The 16,097-nt window shown below is 43.9% G+C and overlaps 1 protein-coding gene across 2 annotated transcripts in view; it reads right to left on the bottom strand.

Moving 5' to 3' along the window:
• CACNA1G (calcium voltage-gated channel subunit alpha1 G) overlaps window positions 1-16,097 on the bottom strand; it is a 1,194,479-nt gene that overhangs the window by 59,101 nt on the left and 1,119,281 nt on the right. The window contains exon 35 of one of the 2 annotated variants that reach the window (XM_069200048.1): window positions 8,360-8,494. The exons of the other annotated variant lie outside the window; for it this stretch is intronic. Within the exon in view, the coding sequence (XP_069056149.1) occupies window positions 8,360-8,494 (135 nt within the window). The remainder of the gene's footprint in view (window positions 1-8,359; window positions 8,495-16,097) is intronic. 2 annotated transcript variants of the gene reach the window in all.

The raw sequence follows: 16,097 nt of genomic DNA on the forward strand, positions 1-16,097 counted from the left end.
AGTATAACAGGATTATAAGCAGTGTCAATAGGAAACAATAGACCTTGGTAGTCAAGTCACATTGTTTTAAAACATTCAAACTTCACCCAATCATAGGAGAGACCCTGAACCACTCATCCCCTGCAGAGCCACCATACCTCAAATTTCTTACTGCGTGTTGTGTGTTAGGGAGTCTCCCTGAGCTCTGCTTAGTCAAAGTGTTTCTAAGCTCAACATTTGACCTGACAGCTATCCAGTTTCGACCAATGCGACAGGAAACACCTGAGGTAATGTTGGGGAGTGTGGTTGGCTTCTTTTAGCATGTCTGAGGGTTCCACAAAAGAGCCTCTTCAGGCCCTGCAGGACCTGTGGGAAATATTGTTTTTTTCCAGAAGGTCCACACAAGGAATGCCTTTACTGCCGATTTACCCTCAACACAAGCCCAAGGAGTGTAAATATTGTCACACTTTTTCTGCAAAGACTCTTAAGGATGCATAGACTCTTAAGGATCGTGAGGCCAGACTGCTCCTGTGGTTGCAAAAGAAACAATTCTGAGTATGAGGGAAGAGTCATTCCTTCTGAAGAAAAAGAAAAGATTAGTTTTCCCTGTCATCTGACTCAAGCGCAAAAAAGTCAGAGTCTCATTCCAGAGAGACCAGTGTTAAGAGATCTAGAGTTAAGGAGCCGGCTGGTCCTTCTCCCTCTCATGGAGAACATTCTTCCTAAATTTCCTCTGCGCCTTGTCCTCCTTTCAAGGAGCCATTGATGAAGAAAACTCTCCCATCGACGTACCCATTGGCAAACGTTACCCGTCGATGACCGCTTCGGTTCATGGGTGTCACCACTTACACCTGTGATGAGGTAGACAACCAGGATGATGACCCTCACCTCTGCATCATCGGTGAAGACTATGACAACAGTACCATCATCGTCGACGAGACTGTCTCTGACGACAAGTATATCACTGTCGACAATAGCAACAAACACATTGACTGAAGTTCTTCCATTGTTGAAGATTGCTTCTGGGGCTACATTTCCGATGGCACTCTCGACGACCCTGTCAACAGTCACAAAAGAGACATTGTTTATTTCAACAAAAGGCATATCCTCATCTTGCCCACAGGACTTATCCAACTTATCTCCATTGCCACCAGTACGTCTGTTGGAAATGCAGGAGTCAGGAGATGAAAGCCTATTTGGCCCTGCTTACAGTCCCTCTCAGCTCAATGTGATGTGCCAGGAGTCAGAGGATGAAGGGCCAGAGCAGGAACAGAGTACCTATCTGGAGGGTGACTTTTCTTTCCTGTACAGGGTCCATCAATCAGCTCAGGAATATGACACATTCCAGGAGCATTCTCTGTGTGAAGAATCAGAGGATGACAATCAGCAAGTACAGGATCTTTCTGTAAAGATCCCAGTATCCCAGTATCCTTAGTCACTGACCGCCGCATAATGATTAACGATTACTGTAAAAGATTTTCATACGTCAATACCATGGATCGGCAAATGCCAGTTAGACAACCCACACAGGTGGCTGCCTCGACTCCTAAAAGTCAGTCCTCCATGCAACAAAGAGATAGACTTGTGTTACTGTTTATCACTATCACAGGCACCGTTACTGATTGTGACAGTGACCAGCAACCTGAAGAAGGTGAAATACAATTTGATGCTATGGACCATTCTGAATGGGATGATTTTGTGGCCCCATTTCCAGCCTCTCCTACTCCTCCAGCGGATTCCCTGCCGGCAGATACTGGTTGTTCCATGGCATATTAAAGAGGGTGTGCAAATGCTTTGACCTTCTGCTCCCAGGAAAGTAGACGGAATGCTTCCTGTATGACTTTAAACCAGATGCCCAATGCACCACTCGAGCCATGTCGCTTGTAGATTTTATTTGGCAAAAGGTGTTAAAACTGATGAAGACACCAGCGTCTAATCCAGTAGTTGTCTTCAAACTGAACAAAAAATATAAGGCTCTGGCCCCTACGTGCCTTATTGGTCAGCAGAGATCAGACTCAGTCATAATGTAGGCTGCTCAACAGCAGGCAAAGAGCCCATCATCACCTTGCACTGCTCCATCTGATGAAGAGGGCAGCAGGCTCCACTACATAAGCAAGAGGATTTCCGCATTGGTGGCAATATCCATCAGGGTCTCCAATGCTCTAGCAATCCTATGGAGATACAACTGTCAGATGTGGTTTGACTTGTCATCATTCTTGTAGTATCTTTTGGAGGACAAGAAAAATGAGGCTCAGGACATACTAATGGAAGGTAAGAAGGCCTCATCAGAGATTAGGGATGTGGCCATGGACATTTTAAACACAGACCTCAGACAGGCGACAGGTACTGCAGTATTGTGCTGCCAGGGAGAGCTGAAAGTGACATCTTTCCACTCAGAGTTTCAGTCCAAGATCCTCGATATGCCATTTAATGCGTAGAACCTGTTTGGCAAACATGTGGATGAGGCATTGCAGTCCATCAAGGTGGATACAGAAATGTCTCGTTCTTGGGGCACATTAAAACAGAGAAGATTTCAATCTTTTTGTGGCAGAGGTAGAGGCCAATTCTGTATCCAGAACACCTTTGCAGCAGACAAGGTATCAGCCATCCCCACAGCAGGGGTTTTGTGCCCTTAATTTAGAAGAGCAGTCATACAGGCCAGTGGCAAACAGGCAACCAGTGCATCAACGTCCTTTGGCTGGAGGAAAGTCCCAGGGTAGTTCCAGGAGGCAATGATGGAATACAGGCACCTGTTGCCTCAGTCCCACTTCATTAAGGATACCCTTTGTCCAAATTATTTGATCATTAGAAGCTAATCTCTTCAGACAAATGGGTGTTAAACACAATCCAGCATGGTCACATCCTGGAATTTGATCAAAAGCCTCCCAATCTCTCTCCCCGCAGATCCCCCATCACCATCTTTCTGTCCCCCAGGAGGAGATTCAATTGCTTCTGGCCAAGAATATGATGGAGGAAGTACCGCCAAGTCACTGCAATATGGGATTTTATGAAGCAGTCCTTCAAAATTTTATTTTCCAAGATTCGAGGTGGCAGGTTGCCATTATCAGTTCATGGTGCTCCCCTTTGGCTTAAGGTCAGCCCCCAGGGTCTTTACCAAGTGCATGGCATGAATGGCGGGTGTTCCATTAGCCTGGACGAATGATTAATAAAGGGCTCCACATTTCAAACAGCAAAACAGTCGAGCTTGCCTACGGCTCTTCCAGTCTCTGGGTCTCAAACTAAACAAGGAAAAATCCTCTTTCACTCCATCCAGATCAGCAGTGTTTTTAAGGGCAATTCTGGACAGGAAGGTTGCAAAGGCATTTCCCACGCAAGAAAGGATTCTATGTCTAAAAGCAATCACAGAGTCGCTATCAGCGAAAAGTGCACTTCTGTCAGAAAGTAAAAATCCTTTGTGGGGATGATATCATTGTGCATCTCATGGATCTGGAACTATCGTCTCCATATGCGGCTTCTCCAGGAGCAGCAGAATGCTCAGTGGATCCAGGCTCCTTTGAGGTCAACATTGTCATCACATCAAAGATGAAGGCAGCAGTGTCCTGGTGGACACCCATGAACAATATATCACAGGGGCCTTTGTTCCTTCCAGTGACACCACAGGTGGTAATGACGATGGATGCCTCTCTAGAAGGATGGTGTGCTCATTCACAGGTGCACCAATATTGGTCCAGTCAGGAAGCTCAGGTACACATAACCTCCTTGAGCTCAAGGCGGTGTTCCTGGGCCGTCAGGCATTTATTCCAAGACTTTGTAACTCAGCAGTACTGGTGAGACCCGCCAACACTACAATCATATTTTATCTCACAAAACAAGGAGAGACAAGGTCCCAAGTACATTTGACACAAGCAAAGCTAAATTGGGAATGGCTGTTGGCCAACATCTCCCAAAAAATAGAACACGTTCCGGGATACAGAATGACTGAGTGGATACTGTCAGCAGAACCAACAATCAATGTCTTGAGTGGGAACTCAGCTCCCAGCAAGTACAACAAATTTATCAGCATTGGAATTCTCCAAACCTGGATCTTTTAATCATTAATCATAGGACAAAGAGCAGTCTGTATGCCAGCAGGTACCCTCAGACGGGCTCTTGGGAAAATGCATTCCATTTCGCATGGACAGGCATGTTCGCTTATGCTTTCCCTCAATTTACACTCATTCCCACAGTCATTCGAAAGATGAAGAGGGAACCTTGCTGTCCCATCCTCAAAGCCCCAGCATGGCCAAGGCAGTATTGGTTCATCGAGCTACTATGTCTATCAGAGAGCCCCCACAAACAATTCCAAACAGCTGAGTACCTATTGTCAATAAATGAGGGGCAAGTGCTGCATCTGCACATTTGTTCTCACAGTTTGGCAGCTCTAGGTCTCTAGGTCCATGTGAGGAATGCTCATGCATTTAAAAAAAAAGGCTTGTGCTGCATCTACAACCAAGTGCTATTTCACTAAGTGGAAGAGATTTTGCTCATGGTGTGCTATCCAATCTTGCCATCCCTTCTCATCTACATTGTAGCAGATCCTGCTTTATCTGTTGCACCTTGCAAAATCAGGACTCACTCATTCATCTGTTAAAGTCCTTCTATCAGCCATTTTTAGATTCAGGAGATGTTTTGGGCAATTGTCACTATGCTCTGATCAGCTGGTAAAGAAGTTCATGAAAGGGAGTTTTTCGGATCTATCCTCCAATTAGGCCTCCTCCAGTGCAGTAGCAACTTAACATAGTTTTATCCCGGCTTATCAGATCTCCTTTTGAACCATTTCACAAGGAAGAATTGAATTGTTTCTCTTGGAAATTGGTGTTTCCAATTCAAGAACCTCATTTACAATTTCATGTAGATAAAGTCATCCTTCGGACAAACCGGAAGTTTATACAGAAAGTGCCAACCTCTTTTCACTTAAATGAATCAGTTATTTTGCCAACTTTCTTTGCTACCCTCACATCACCTGGGGAGAGGGCCTTGCACTTTCTGAACATTCTCCATTTTTGAAATTCTATCCGGAGGGAACAGGAAGTCTAATCAACTTTCGATTTCTTTTGCACCAGCAAGAAGAGGACATGCTTTGTTGCAGGTAAGCATTGCTCACAAATCATCACAAAAAAGAAGGCACATTCTTTCAGAAAGGTTGCAACCTTCTTCAGCATTGTTCATAGGGATGTCACTGCCTAACATCTGCAGGGCAGCAACATGAGTTAATGCCCACTCTATCACAAAGCACTACTGCTTGGATGCATGGAAAAAGGCAGATGGGGCAGTCGGATAAGCAGCACTCAGATGTCTGTTTTTGTATGGTACTATACAAATTTATCTCAAATAAATATAACTTGGGCCCTAAGGTAACTATAGCTTGCGCCCCGCCATACACAGTTTTCTCCTCAATAATTTTACTACAAATGTTACAGTGATATCATCAATGATGTCATAAAAGATATCATCAGTGACGTAGTACCCAGGTTAATTAGCAGAGCATGGCAAGAGCGCAAGTTATAGTTACCTTAGGGTGCGAGTTATAGTTGTTTGAGATAACTATAACTGCTGAATTTCTATGGTTTTGTGCAAGTAAAATTTGAACATAACTATAACGTCCGTGAAACCTTTGTTTTTTCAGTGAATTTCTATGGTTTTTTATTACCTATTACCATTAAGTAATATTTAATTACTTTACATTAATCTAACCATTGCCTCCTATAAACACCCAACTCTGTGCCACATATGACCTTTGGCAGTGCGTGGCTGTATTTGGCCGCAGTGCTCCTACCAATGGAAAGCAAACTGCTGTCTCCTAAAGGTGAGCATCTTGGGAGATTGCAGGAAATGGCCCTGGGGGATGGTGGCGATCCCCAGGGCCATTAATGGCTCCAGGAGGGGGGCCACATGGCCCCTTTCCTTTAATTTGCATGTGCCAGTGCCGTGGAGGTGATGGTCCATTGGACTGTATATTGCCCGAGAGGGGAGCTATGCGGCCCCCCTCCGAGTTTTAATTATGTTTCTGGCCTCTGTGAAGTGGTGGTCCTGGGGCCTGGGTGGTCCTTGCTGCCTCCCTGACCAATTTTAAATTGAGCCCTGGCAAGTTGGTGGCCCACAAGGCATGTTAAAGCCCCAGGAGGGGGCCTGGGTGGAACCCCTCCATTTTTAAAACCTAGCCCCCGGCAGGTGGTGGTCCCTGGGGCTCATAAGAGCCCAATGGAAGTGGTCCACATGGCCCTTTCCAGTTTTTTAAGAAAGCCATGGGGCTCCAAAGAGCACTAGAAGGAGGCAATGTGACCCCTCCTTTCTTTTTGTATTATAGCAAATGCCCCAAGGACCTGCCTACCCGGGGGGCTATACTGAACAAGCGTGGACAGCTATGCTTATTTTTATTTTTTTCAGAATTCGTAGATCCTCTGCAAATTCCATTGAAAATGTAAATAAAATGCTTTTTTGCCCTGGCAGGGTCTCAAGGGGACCCCAGCACCGAGGCTAGAGAGTCAAGGTATTCCTACCCTACCTACACTACTTTTTTTTTTTTTCACTTTTTTTTGGGACTCACCTGAAGCCAAGTCCCAAAATGGCTACCAACATTTCCTGGTAGAAGTGTTGACAGCCAATCAGATCTCACCATGAGTTCTCTTGGATTTGGATCTACGCATCCCTAGATATCTATATTTATTTACCTTTAATAACTTTAAAACTACTGAACGGACTTACACCAAATAACAAAAAGCACGATCTACACATCAAGATCTAGCTTCCTGCCAAATTTGGTGTAATTTTGTTCAGCGGTTCATGCTATTGTCATGTCTAAAGACCCTATAGGAAAATACATGGGAAAATGTGTTTTGAGATTCGTCCCTGCATGAAACTTTTAAGGTAGAAGTCGAAGTGAGGGGCATACTAATTTTGAAAAATTTGTGAAGATTCGTCAAACAGTGAAAGTTATTGGCCAAACAAAAACACTTTTCCTGTGATAACTAGGTCCTAACTATAACTACCTACCTATATATAATTCTGGAGGTTCTATCTTCTATTTTGCGCCTGTAAAATAAGGTTTATCAAATCAGGCTGTGGTGTTACCTGTTATACCTAATGTGACTATTGTATCGGTTTTATGGTGGGGTGGCTTGCCTTACACATGTTCACTATTCTTTTGGTACTGGATACTAGTCTGATTCAAGCTTTGAATCAGTGAAAGATACAATACTGGAGAAAAAATAAATTATTTACCTGAACACTGTGGTTCTCCAGTATTACTATCTTTCATATATTCACATACGACCCTCCCCCCTCCCATTAAGGCTCACCATTATTATACCTGTTATTTTTTTCTTATTATACACTTGTGCTCAAAATCTGAGGTATGGTGGCTCTGCTGGGGATGAGTGGTTCAGGCTCCCTCCTCAGATTGGTTGAAGTTTGGATGTTTTAAAACAATGTGAATTGGCTACAAATGTCTATTGTTTTCTATGGGGTTTTAATGCTAATGCTTTAACATTTCTATATTACTGTTACAGTAGGACTCCCACCATGACGACGGGGAAGATCCAAGCATGTGAATCTATGAAAAATAATAATACTGGAGAACCACAGTTTACAGGTAAGTAACCTGCTTTTTCTGATTGGCTGGTTGAGCAAAGAGCTATAAGAAGACGGCCTTTATTGCAAATTAGTAGTCTTCTCTCTAAGCAACCTGGCTAGCACTTACTGCAGTAGATCAAAGTATTCTGAAGACTGCATAGTACAATACAAATATTGATGTTTACGTTGGAATCATCTTCCAGCAATTCCGAAATAGTATTGTGTGCTTTGGTTGAGAGGATCTCAGCTGGGCAGCTTACAAACTAGTCTCTGAAGGTCTGGTTCTATAGGAAATTGAGGATGTGCTTATTTTGATATTGCCATTAGCCATTCTCATTCCAATTAATTTATTTGCCTTTTGTCTGTCCTAAATCTGATTAAGTTAGAAAACATGCATTTTGGTGATCCTTGTTTCATATCAGTTATTCCTTTACACTGGAATGCCTCGGTGTCTGCCTTATCCAACTCAGGAAGCACAATGCTACAAACAGGAAGAGTAATCTTTATTGAGTGCTTAAATTGTGAAAAAGTAGGTCCAAACGCCTTCCATTTTTTTCATTCCTGCTATGTTGCTGTTAGTGAGACCCGAATATAGCTCTACTTTAATAACAAATCTATAGATTAGAAGTAATGAAAGATAAAAAAAAAATAGGGTTGAACGGTACAGGTTAACGGACCGGATCTTCTTGTTGAGCCAATGACATAAGCATACTGCATGACTGCCAATCAAGAAGAGTGCAGTATTTTGAACCCTGAAGACCTCCAAGTACACAGAGATCATCGTATGTGTACGTATCATCGTATGTACATTGCTTTCCAGAGCACTAAGTAAGACTGTGTTAGAATCATCGGGCAAAGAGTCATCCGTCAGAGCTAAGGAGCAGGATTTTTCAGACAGTATATCTGACGTGAGAGATAGAGCGTCCATTTCCGCTAGAGGGACCTAAACAAGGGAAAAATGATTAAGGATAAGAAGAGCAGTAACACAGCAGTACAAAAACAATCAGCCTCAACAAGATATAGAAACAAGTATAAAGGAGAGCGAGTGACCGAGCAAGAAAGAATATCAAAGGCAAAGAAAGAGAGACAGGGACAATGAACATGACAGAAAGCAACCAGGAGAAAGAGAGGGATGGGGAGTGAAAGTGGAACAGACAAAAAGCAAGAGGGAGAGAAATCAAGAAAGGATGTGATGCTGAAATACAGAAAAAAACAAGAGACATATAGAGAGAATAAGCAAGCCAAGAGAATGTGAGATCTACAGAGAGTGAATGCGTGAGGGAAGGTAAGAGAAAGAGAGAAATAACATAAAAGAAACAGAGATTAACAAAGAAAGACAAAGAAACAGAGAGCAAAAGGGTATGCGAAAGATCAAATAAGACCGAGCGAAAGTAGGAAGAGACACAAAGAGCAATTGAGAGCGAGAATGCTAGATGAAGACACAGCAAAATACACACACGTATAATTTAAGAGAGGCAGACACAGACATGAGTGACTAACAGAAAAAAACAAGAAAGAGCGAGACACAGGGAGGGGGCAAGAAAGCAGAAAATGGATAAAACAAAAAAAGTGAGGCACAGAAAGCAAAAGTGAGAGAGTGATCCAGTAGAAAAGCACTGAGAGAAAAAGTGATACAACGAGAAAAGAATGGAACCCTAAAAGAAAGTCAGACGCAGAAGGAAAGAGAAAGCAGAGATACATAGAGAGAAAGGTACATTGCATGGCATCAAAACATTAGCTTCCAAGTGTACTCACTCACCATTATGAGATTAAAAAAAACACAAACACAGAACATATGTAGCTGGTATACTTGTAATTTCAACACTCTTTGAAATGCCCTCAAATAGAAGACATGATTCGCTATTCTATCTTCGCGGCCGTGGTGAACACAGCATATTGACAACATCAAATACATAAAACAATGGAACTTAACAACAGGGAAGACTCGTTTTTAAAATAACTATAATAAACTTCTAAATGTGTGTTCAACTTTAAACTAACTGAAATGTTTCATTATCTTTACGAATTTAGGGGGCCATAACTAACCAGCTGGCAATGCGGTAGAATGGGAACATGGTTACCAGATTATTTTCTCTCTCTGTCACATTTAACCATTTGCGGTAATTACTGTGCGATGTGACACTAATACTACGCACATACCGGTAAGAACCCCTAACACTACAATCACCACGAATAACCCTAAACCTTGTACCGGCAGAGTGGGAAGGCAGTGAAGTGTGGTGTTGTCCACGTTGTCTCTGTTTGTTGCTGATTTTGTTAGGGGTAAACTCGAGATAGCCGTGTATTTATTGGTAAATTTTTGATCAAGGCATTAATGTTGTTTTCTTCTAGGGTAATTGGCTTTCTGACCCTGTCATTTAATGATTTCCAGCTCTTTGAAAGAAAGCAAAGGTTAGTTTCCTCAAGACGCGTTTGATCTCGAGTTATGAGCTGGGGGGAGTCATAAAAACAACATGGGAATGGTAATGAAGATGTTTTTGGCTATCATTAAGGAGACATCTAGCAACACCTACACTCTCATTAGGAGTGGCCCCTAAAATCTGAAAGCATCTGAAATCTCTGTGTGAAGCCCGGAAGAAAACATGTGAGAATCGGCGCAGGAAACACTGAGGCCCATATTTACACTTTTTTAGCGCCGCATTTGCGTAAAAAAATGACACAAATGCGGCGCTAAAAAAGTTTAAATATTGGCCAGAGTGCGATGGTAGTTCCAAAAACAACTACCTGGAATTACAATTATTATGACCCTGGGATATTATAATTCTGGGAAGGGTAACGGAGATTTTAACAGGCCACTCACAACCAGGGCCTTCTTGGTGACATGAGCCGGACAATTCTTTGATAATGTTACTATCTCTTTATATCTGCTCCTAAAGGGATTTCTAATGAAAAGTGGCAATTTAATGCAATATTTTTATGCCTGAGTATGCCGACTCAGATATTTGGATAGATAGTCTCTTTTAGGGCATTCCAGCGTACGTTTTTAGGTTGGACAATACAGTTATTCATGGCAGTGTTGTGGAAGAGAAAAGTATCTGGCACTGGAAATGTCTTCCCTCCCAGATACTTCCATACAATTCTGAAAGTTAATGTGAGGTGTGACAGATTATTGCAAAAAGCTCATGGATAATAGCAGCGTGCTCAGCACCCTTTTGCTGCTGGGGAGTTTTGTAGTATCCACAGGTAGCAACAGAGTCTCCGCTGGATATTCACCAAAACTCTTGGATAAGTTGCTGCCAGAAAAGCCAATATTGGATCGCCCCTTTCCAACACCTTTTACTCAAAGATCTGCTTTAACACCTGAAATGTTTTAATAAATCATGTACATGATCAGAACAGAAGAGATAATGTGAGATGTGGGAAATGAAACATCTCTTCCTATCCGTTGAGCTATTCATTTTTTAGCGCAGCTCACTTTATCCGGCCTTTCCACTTTGAATTGACCAAAGAACTGGAAATACATCTGTCTAAGGCAGACAGTATCAGCTCAAGTTTATTACCTCCCTGAACTCTAGTAGCAGCTCAACAGAGATTAAACATTTAGGCCCATATTTATACTTTTTTAGCGCCACATTTGCGCCGCTTTTTGACGCAAAAGTGGCACAAACTTACAAAATACATTAGTATTTTGTAACATTGGCTGCTTTTGCGTCAAAAAATGACACAAATGCGGCGCTAAAAAAGTATAAATATGGGCCTTAATGATTTAGAGAACCCCATCTGCTTCACAAGATTTTTCTTTGCTATGAAGACAACCCAACTGTGGCAGCTCCTCTCACACCACTGCAGTTTTGTCGAGTACGAGACAGGTTTAAAGGGGCGCTACGTAAACTTTTTTGTTTAGAGAAAAAACCCTCAAACTGTTAGGAGTGAGAGTTCCACGCACAGGCTGACCCCACTTCCTTCTGAGGCCCCTCCTTGTAAACCAAAAAAAGGCCTTGCAAGAGGACGTCCAACTTACTCCTCATGGGTTTTGAATATTTCAACAAGCCCACTTGTCTGGTGGTAGTAGAACTTGTAGGTTTCCCTCCCACATATCCTACATGAACTTCATGTAGATAGACATAAAGATGGTACCAAGGTCTGACACAATGTCCTTGGGGGAACCCACGCGGGTAAATATCCTCTTCAGTGGCCTGGCCACTGCGGGCATAGTCACTGTCCTAAAATGAGTGGCCACCGGGTACTGGGTGGCATATTCGACCAAGATCAGGAAGAACCTGTTGCCTAGGGCAACCTTAGGTTCCAGAGGCCAACAGTATCAATATCCACTCTCTCAAATGGGGTCCCACTATGGGGAGTTGAAGCAGAGGGTCTTCTGGTTTACCCCCAACTTCCCACTGGCCTGGCCGGTGGGACAGAACCTGTAGAATAGTTCTGAGGGCATTGTTATCCAGGGCAAACAAAAGTGGGTAACCAACCTTGCAAATATATTGGCCTTCCCCAGATGTCCTGCCAGGGGTATGTCATGAGCCAGACCTATTAGGAAGGCCCAGTACATGGGTTGCTCCAGTAGGAAGGCCACCAGTACACTGGTTGCTCCAGGTTCAGGAACCTTAGGCTCACTACACAGGAGATCATTCTCACAACAGATCAGCCCTGGGCCTCAGCCCTCCACCTAAGCCCTCAACAGTAGGGCACGCACTCTGCCCTTGGCAGAACTCTGCACAGGATGGCCCACCTTCTGTTTCCCATTTAGAAAACATGAGCAGATGTCTCCCACAGCAGCAATGTTTTCATCTGAGGGTTTTTGGGCCTCTCTCTCGGGTTCAGGCTCCTCCCGGACTGTGGGAATCTCAGAGGTTGGTTTCCCATGCCCCCTGCCCTTCCTGGACCATTTTTCCAGGCTCCAGGCCCTTTTTACTTTCCTCTCGTATTGCCAAGCACTGTGTGGTCAGGCACACCCCCCCACTCAGGCAATCCTAACATTTCCAAGTGAGACCTGAATTCCACCTCTTTCCAGATGGTGTGCTCCATGTCATTTGCAAGCAAAATACCAGATCCACAGGATAGTGATGTTTGTATTTGTCAGCTGTCTCAACCTGGTGGAATATGTTTGGGATTATCAGTTTTGAGAACACTGGAAGACACCTAACAGTAGTCATGCTTGCTCCTGTATCTCTCAGAGCCTCCATCCTCTGCCCATTGATGGTGGCCAATGCCTAAACATTTTAGTGTTATGAAGCAAGTGAGTCTTGTGTACCTTCTCCCTGTCAGGGGCACTAGGGTAACCTCTGCACTACCCCCACACTAACTGGGGCCTGAGCACTACACTTGCTATCCTCAGGGTCTTCCCACCAGTGGAGGACTGCTGCCTTTTTGGGCCTGTACCTTTAGCACTCAATACATTTTTGGTTGAAATGACCTGAAAGCTTCTTACCCTGGAACCCTTCCTCCTTCTGGTCAGGATTGGGCTGAAAATCCTTCAACTGAAAAGTCCTTTGGGGGCTTTTTGAGAAGTCAGATGTTTCATCATCATTTCCCCCCTGCTTTTTTTTCTGAGGATGACTCCTGTCCACCCTTTTGATGAGCCACCCCAGGTACTTTCTTGGGCACTCAAATGATGAACCAGAGGTCTGCCACTTCTGCGAGCTCTCAGTGTGAAGTGAGTTTGATGTCAGTCAGGTGTTGGCGCAATTCTGTAAATCAAGTATTGAGCATGTGTTCTCTCCGAATCAGAACATACAGCCCATCATAATCACTCACTTTTCTGCCCTTCACCCAGTCACTCGGTTCCTTACTGGAGTATCTATGAAACCCACCCAAGACTGGCTTACTGTCCTTAAACCTTGAACTGTACTTTTCTTGGAGGAGCCCAAATTTGGGGACAACAATGGCTTTCATGAGGCATACCTCATCTGCTCATCTACCTTTAATGTCAGTGGGTATCCCTCTCCACCACAAGCATGTGTTTCCAGAGGCTAGCTCCTCAGTCATCCTCTGGGACTTTATTAATTCTAAGGACAACCACATAGGTTGAAAACCATTTGTCAATGTCATCCCCCATAGCTAAGCACCAGGTCTTTAGGAATGTGTAACCTCCTCTGGACACTGTGTTGGCACTGCCACCATTACTGCTGGACTATGTGAGCAGTTTTGCCTTCAAGTACAGTTCCGTTTGACTCATTTCATGAGCAAGCAGAATTTTATTTTCCTCTAGAGCAAGTTTCCTTTCCTCCAGAGATGTCTCTGCCACAGCCTTCTCCTTTTCTAAGGTTCTCTCTGCCTCTCCCATTTAATTTGCTAAGGTGAGCTGTGTCTTTGCCTCAGAGTCTCATTCCTGTGGATCCTCCTCTCTCCTCTAGGACCATGGTCAGGAGATTCTGTCCCTCCATATCTATATCACCCTCCTCTTCTACAACATCCACTTCCACCTCACTGTAGATATCAGCTGACGGGCCTCCCCTCAAGCCTTGAGGGCTTTCTGGATCTCCTGTTTCTTTGAGCTCTTTGATACTGGTTGTCCGCTCTACCTGTACAGCTGGCTTCAGGTCCACCACAGTGTAACATTTGAGGTTGCTGGGATCCATTACCATGCTTGGAAGTAATTATCACAGGTGCACAAGTGAGGCGTGCACACATGAGGAAAAATAGCTGAACAATGCAAATTGAAAAATTAATCAATTCTGAGGTCACGTGGGGATTTCTATTTTTGCACAAATCATTGAGTGGCACTGCACATATACAAGTACTGGATCCAACCCCTAAACACCAAGGTAAGAAATTGAACAACCATAATCCTTGTCTGGCTGAGCCACAAAAGTCTTATTAAGTTTTGCTAACCCTCTGGTAGATTGGCACAAAGCAGTCAGGTTTACTTAGTGGTACTGTGAAACGTATTCATTCAGCACACAAACAGTAATACAGAGTAAACACAACACAGGGAAAATCCTGAACCAATTTAGAAAAATAGAGCTTTTTTAAATAAATAAAATTACATCAAGATGACCAAAGTTGAATCAGTAGAACCAGAGACACTGAATTTTAAAAAAGTTTAGTGAAAAAAGCACCAAGTAGCAGGAAGTGCCACTAGCGGCTATCTGGTCATGCTAGAACAACAGAAAATCCCAATTTCAGACTGACTGACATGAAGTGCGTGCGGGACACAGGGACCAGGTTAGTCCTACTGATTTACATTCTAAACTCTAGTAGCAAAAGTGTCCTGTTTGCACTGGAGGGGGCTTCAAGAAGGAGGAGACTTGGGCATGAAGGGCAGGGCTAGTGATCCTGGTGGTCATCACTGTAGGGTGAAGCTCCTGTCATTGCTGAAGCTTTCCGGTGATGGATCGTTGCAGACAGTGGCTGCTGGCACGAAGTGCAATTCTCGCTTTGCCGGTCGTTGCAGATGGTCACTGTCGGTGTGAAGAGCAGGTCATGGTGGGAGACAGAGTGTAGGTTTGAATGGGCCCATTCATGAGTGTCAGGAGCCCAAACTTCAAGATATTCACTCTTTTATGTAGGAGGAGCTCTCACTGATGTCAGCCAAGGGTCCAAGACCTATGCAGCAACCTCTTGGGGATCAGGGCTTGGCCCAGCAGTGACCAGCAACACGGATCATACAGGTCCAGGCAGGTCCAACTGCAGCGGCCCAGCTGGTCAGTTGGTCAGTTGTAGGGAGGCCTCTGAAAGCTTGTTGTGCTCCTGTAGCGCACATAGGATGTCTTCCAACTGACCCTTGGACTCACTCCTTCTTCAGACAGCAAGGCAGTCCTTCAAGTAAAAAGACAGTTCTTCTGGAAGCTGGGTATTCCTTCTACTGAATCTTCTACAGTTCCAGGAGTGCTATGATGCTGGGTGTGAGAGTGCCACCATGTAACCCAAGTGACAGCTTTTGTGTGGTGGGCAACCCCTAGCCCACTCTCAAACTAGTTCTCACCAGTTCCCCTATCCTTCATGGATTTGGCTTCCAGCTGTCTACAGTGACGAAAGCAAGGGCGGGTCTAGTGTTAGGTTTCTTTGTGTATGCTGTAGGTAATGTCCTTTGGGGTGTAAGTGGGGGTGGATACAGCCATCCTGTCAGAATGACCCATCATGTCCACACCCTTTGTCCCTGTGTCTGCAAGGAATCAAAAACCCACAGCAGGAAAGACAGCCATAGTCATTTATTCCTGTTTACTGGCAGAAAGGCACAGTTGTTTTTGGCACAAAAACGCCAACTTTCTAAAAGTTGATTTTTCAGAATTGTGACTTAAAATCTGACTTTATTATTTAAGAGGATTTTAAATTACAATTCATTTTAGTTTGAACATAGTTTATCTATCTGCTTCCAATCTGAGGTCAGCACTTATTAAAATGTAATAAGTTAATTGTTAGAAATGGGGTTTCTGGTTGGCTAGGGTATGCACCTCTGCCAGGCAGAACCTACCACCTCTAGTCAGGGCAAGGGAGTTACACGTCCAAGATAACCCCTGCTCACCCCCTTGGTAGCTTGGCACGAGCAGTGTGGCCTATCCCAGAGGCAATGTGTAAAGCGTTTGCACAACACACACAACACATGTGATGCAAAATGTACACCACAAAGTAAA

The sequence above is a fragment of the Pleurodeles waltl genome, chromosome 7, assembly GCF_031143425.1.
Source record: "Pleurodeles waltl isolate 20211129_DDA chromosome 7, aPleWal1.hap1.20221129, whole genome shotgun sequence".
NCBI lineage: Eukaryota > Metazoa > Chordata > Amphibia > Caudata > Salamandridae > Pleurodeles > Pleurodeles waltl.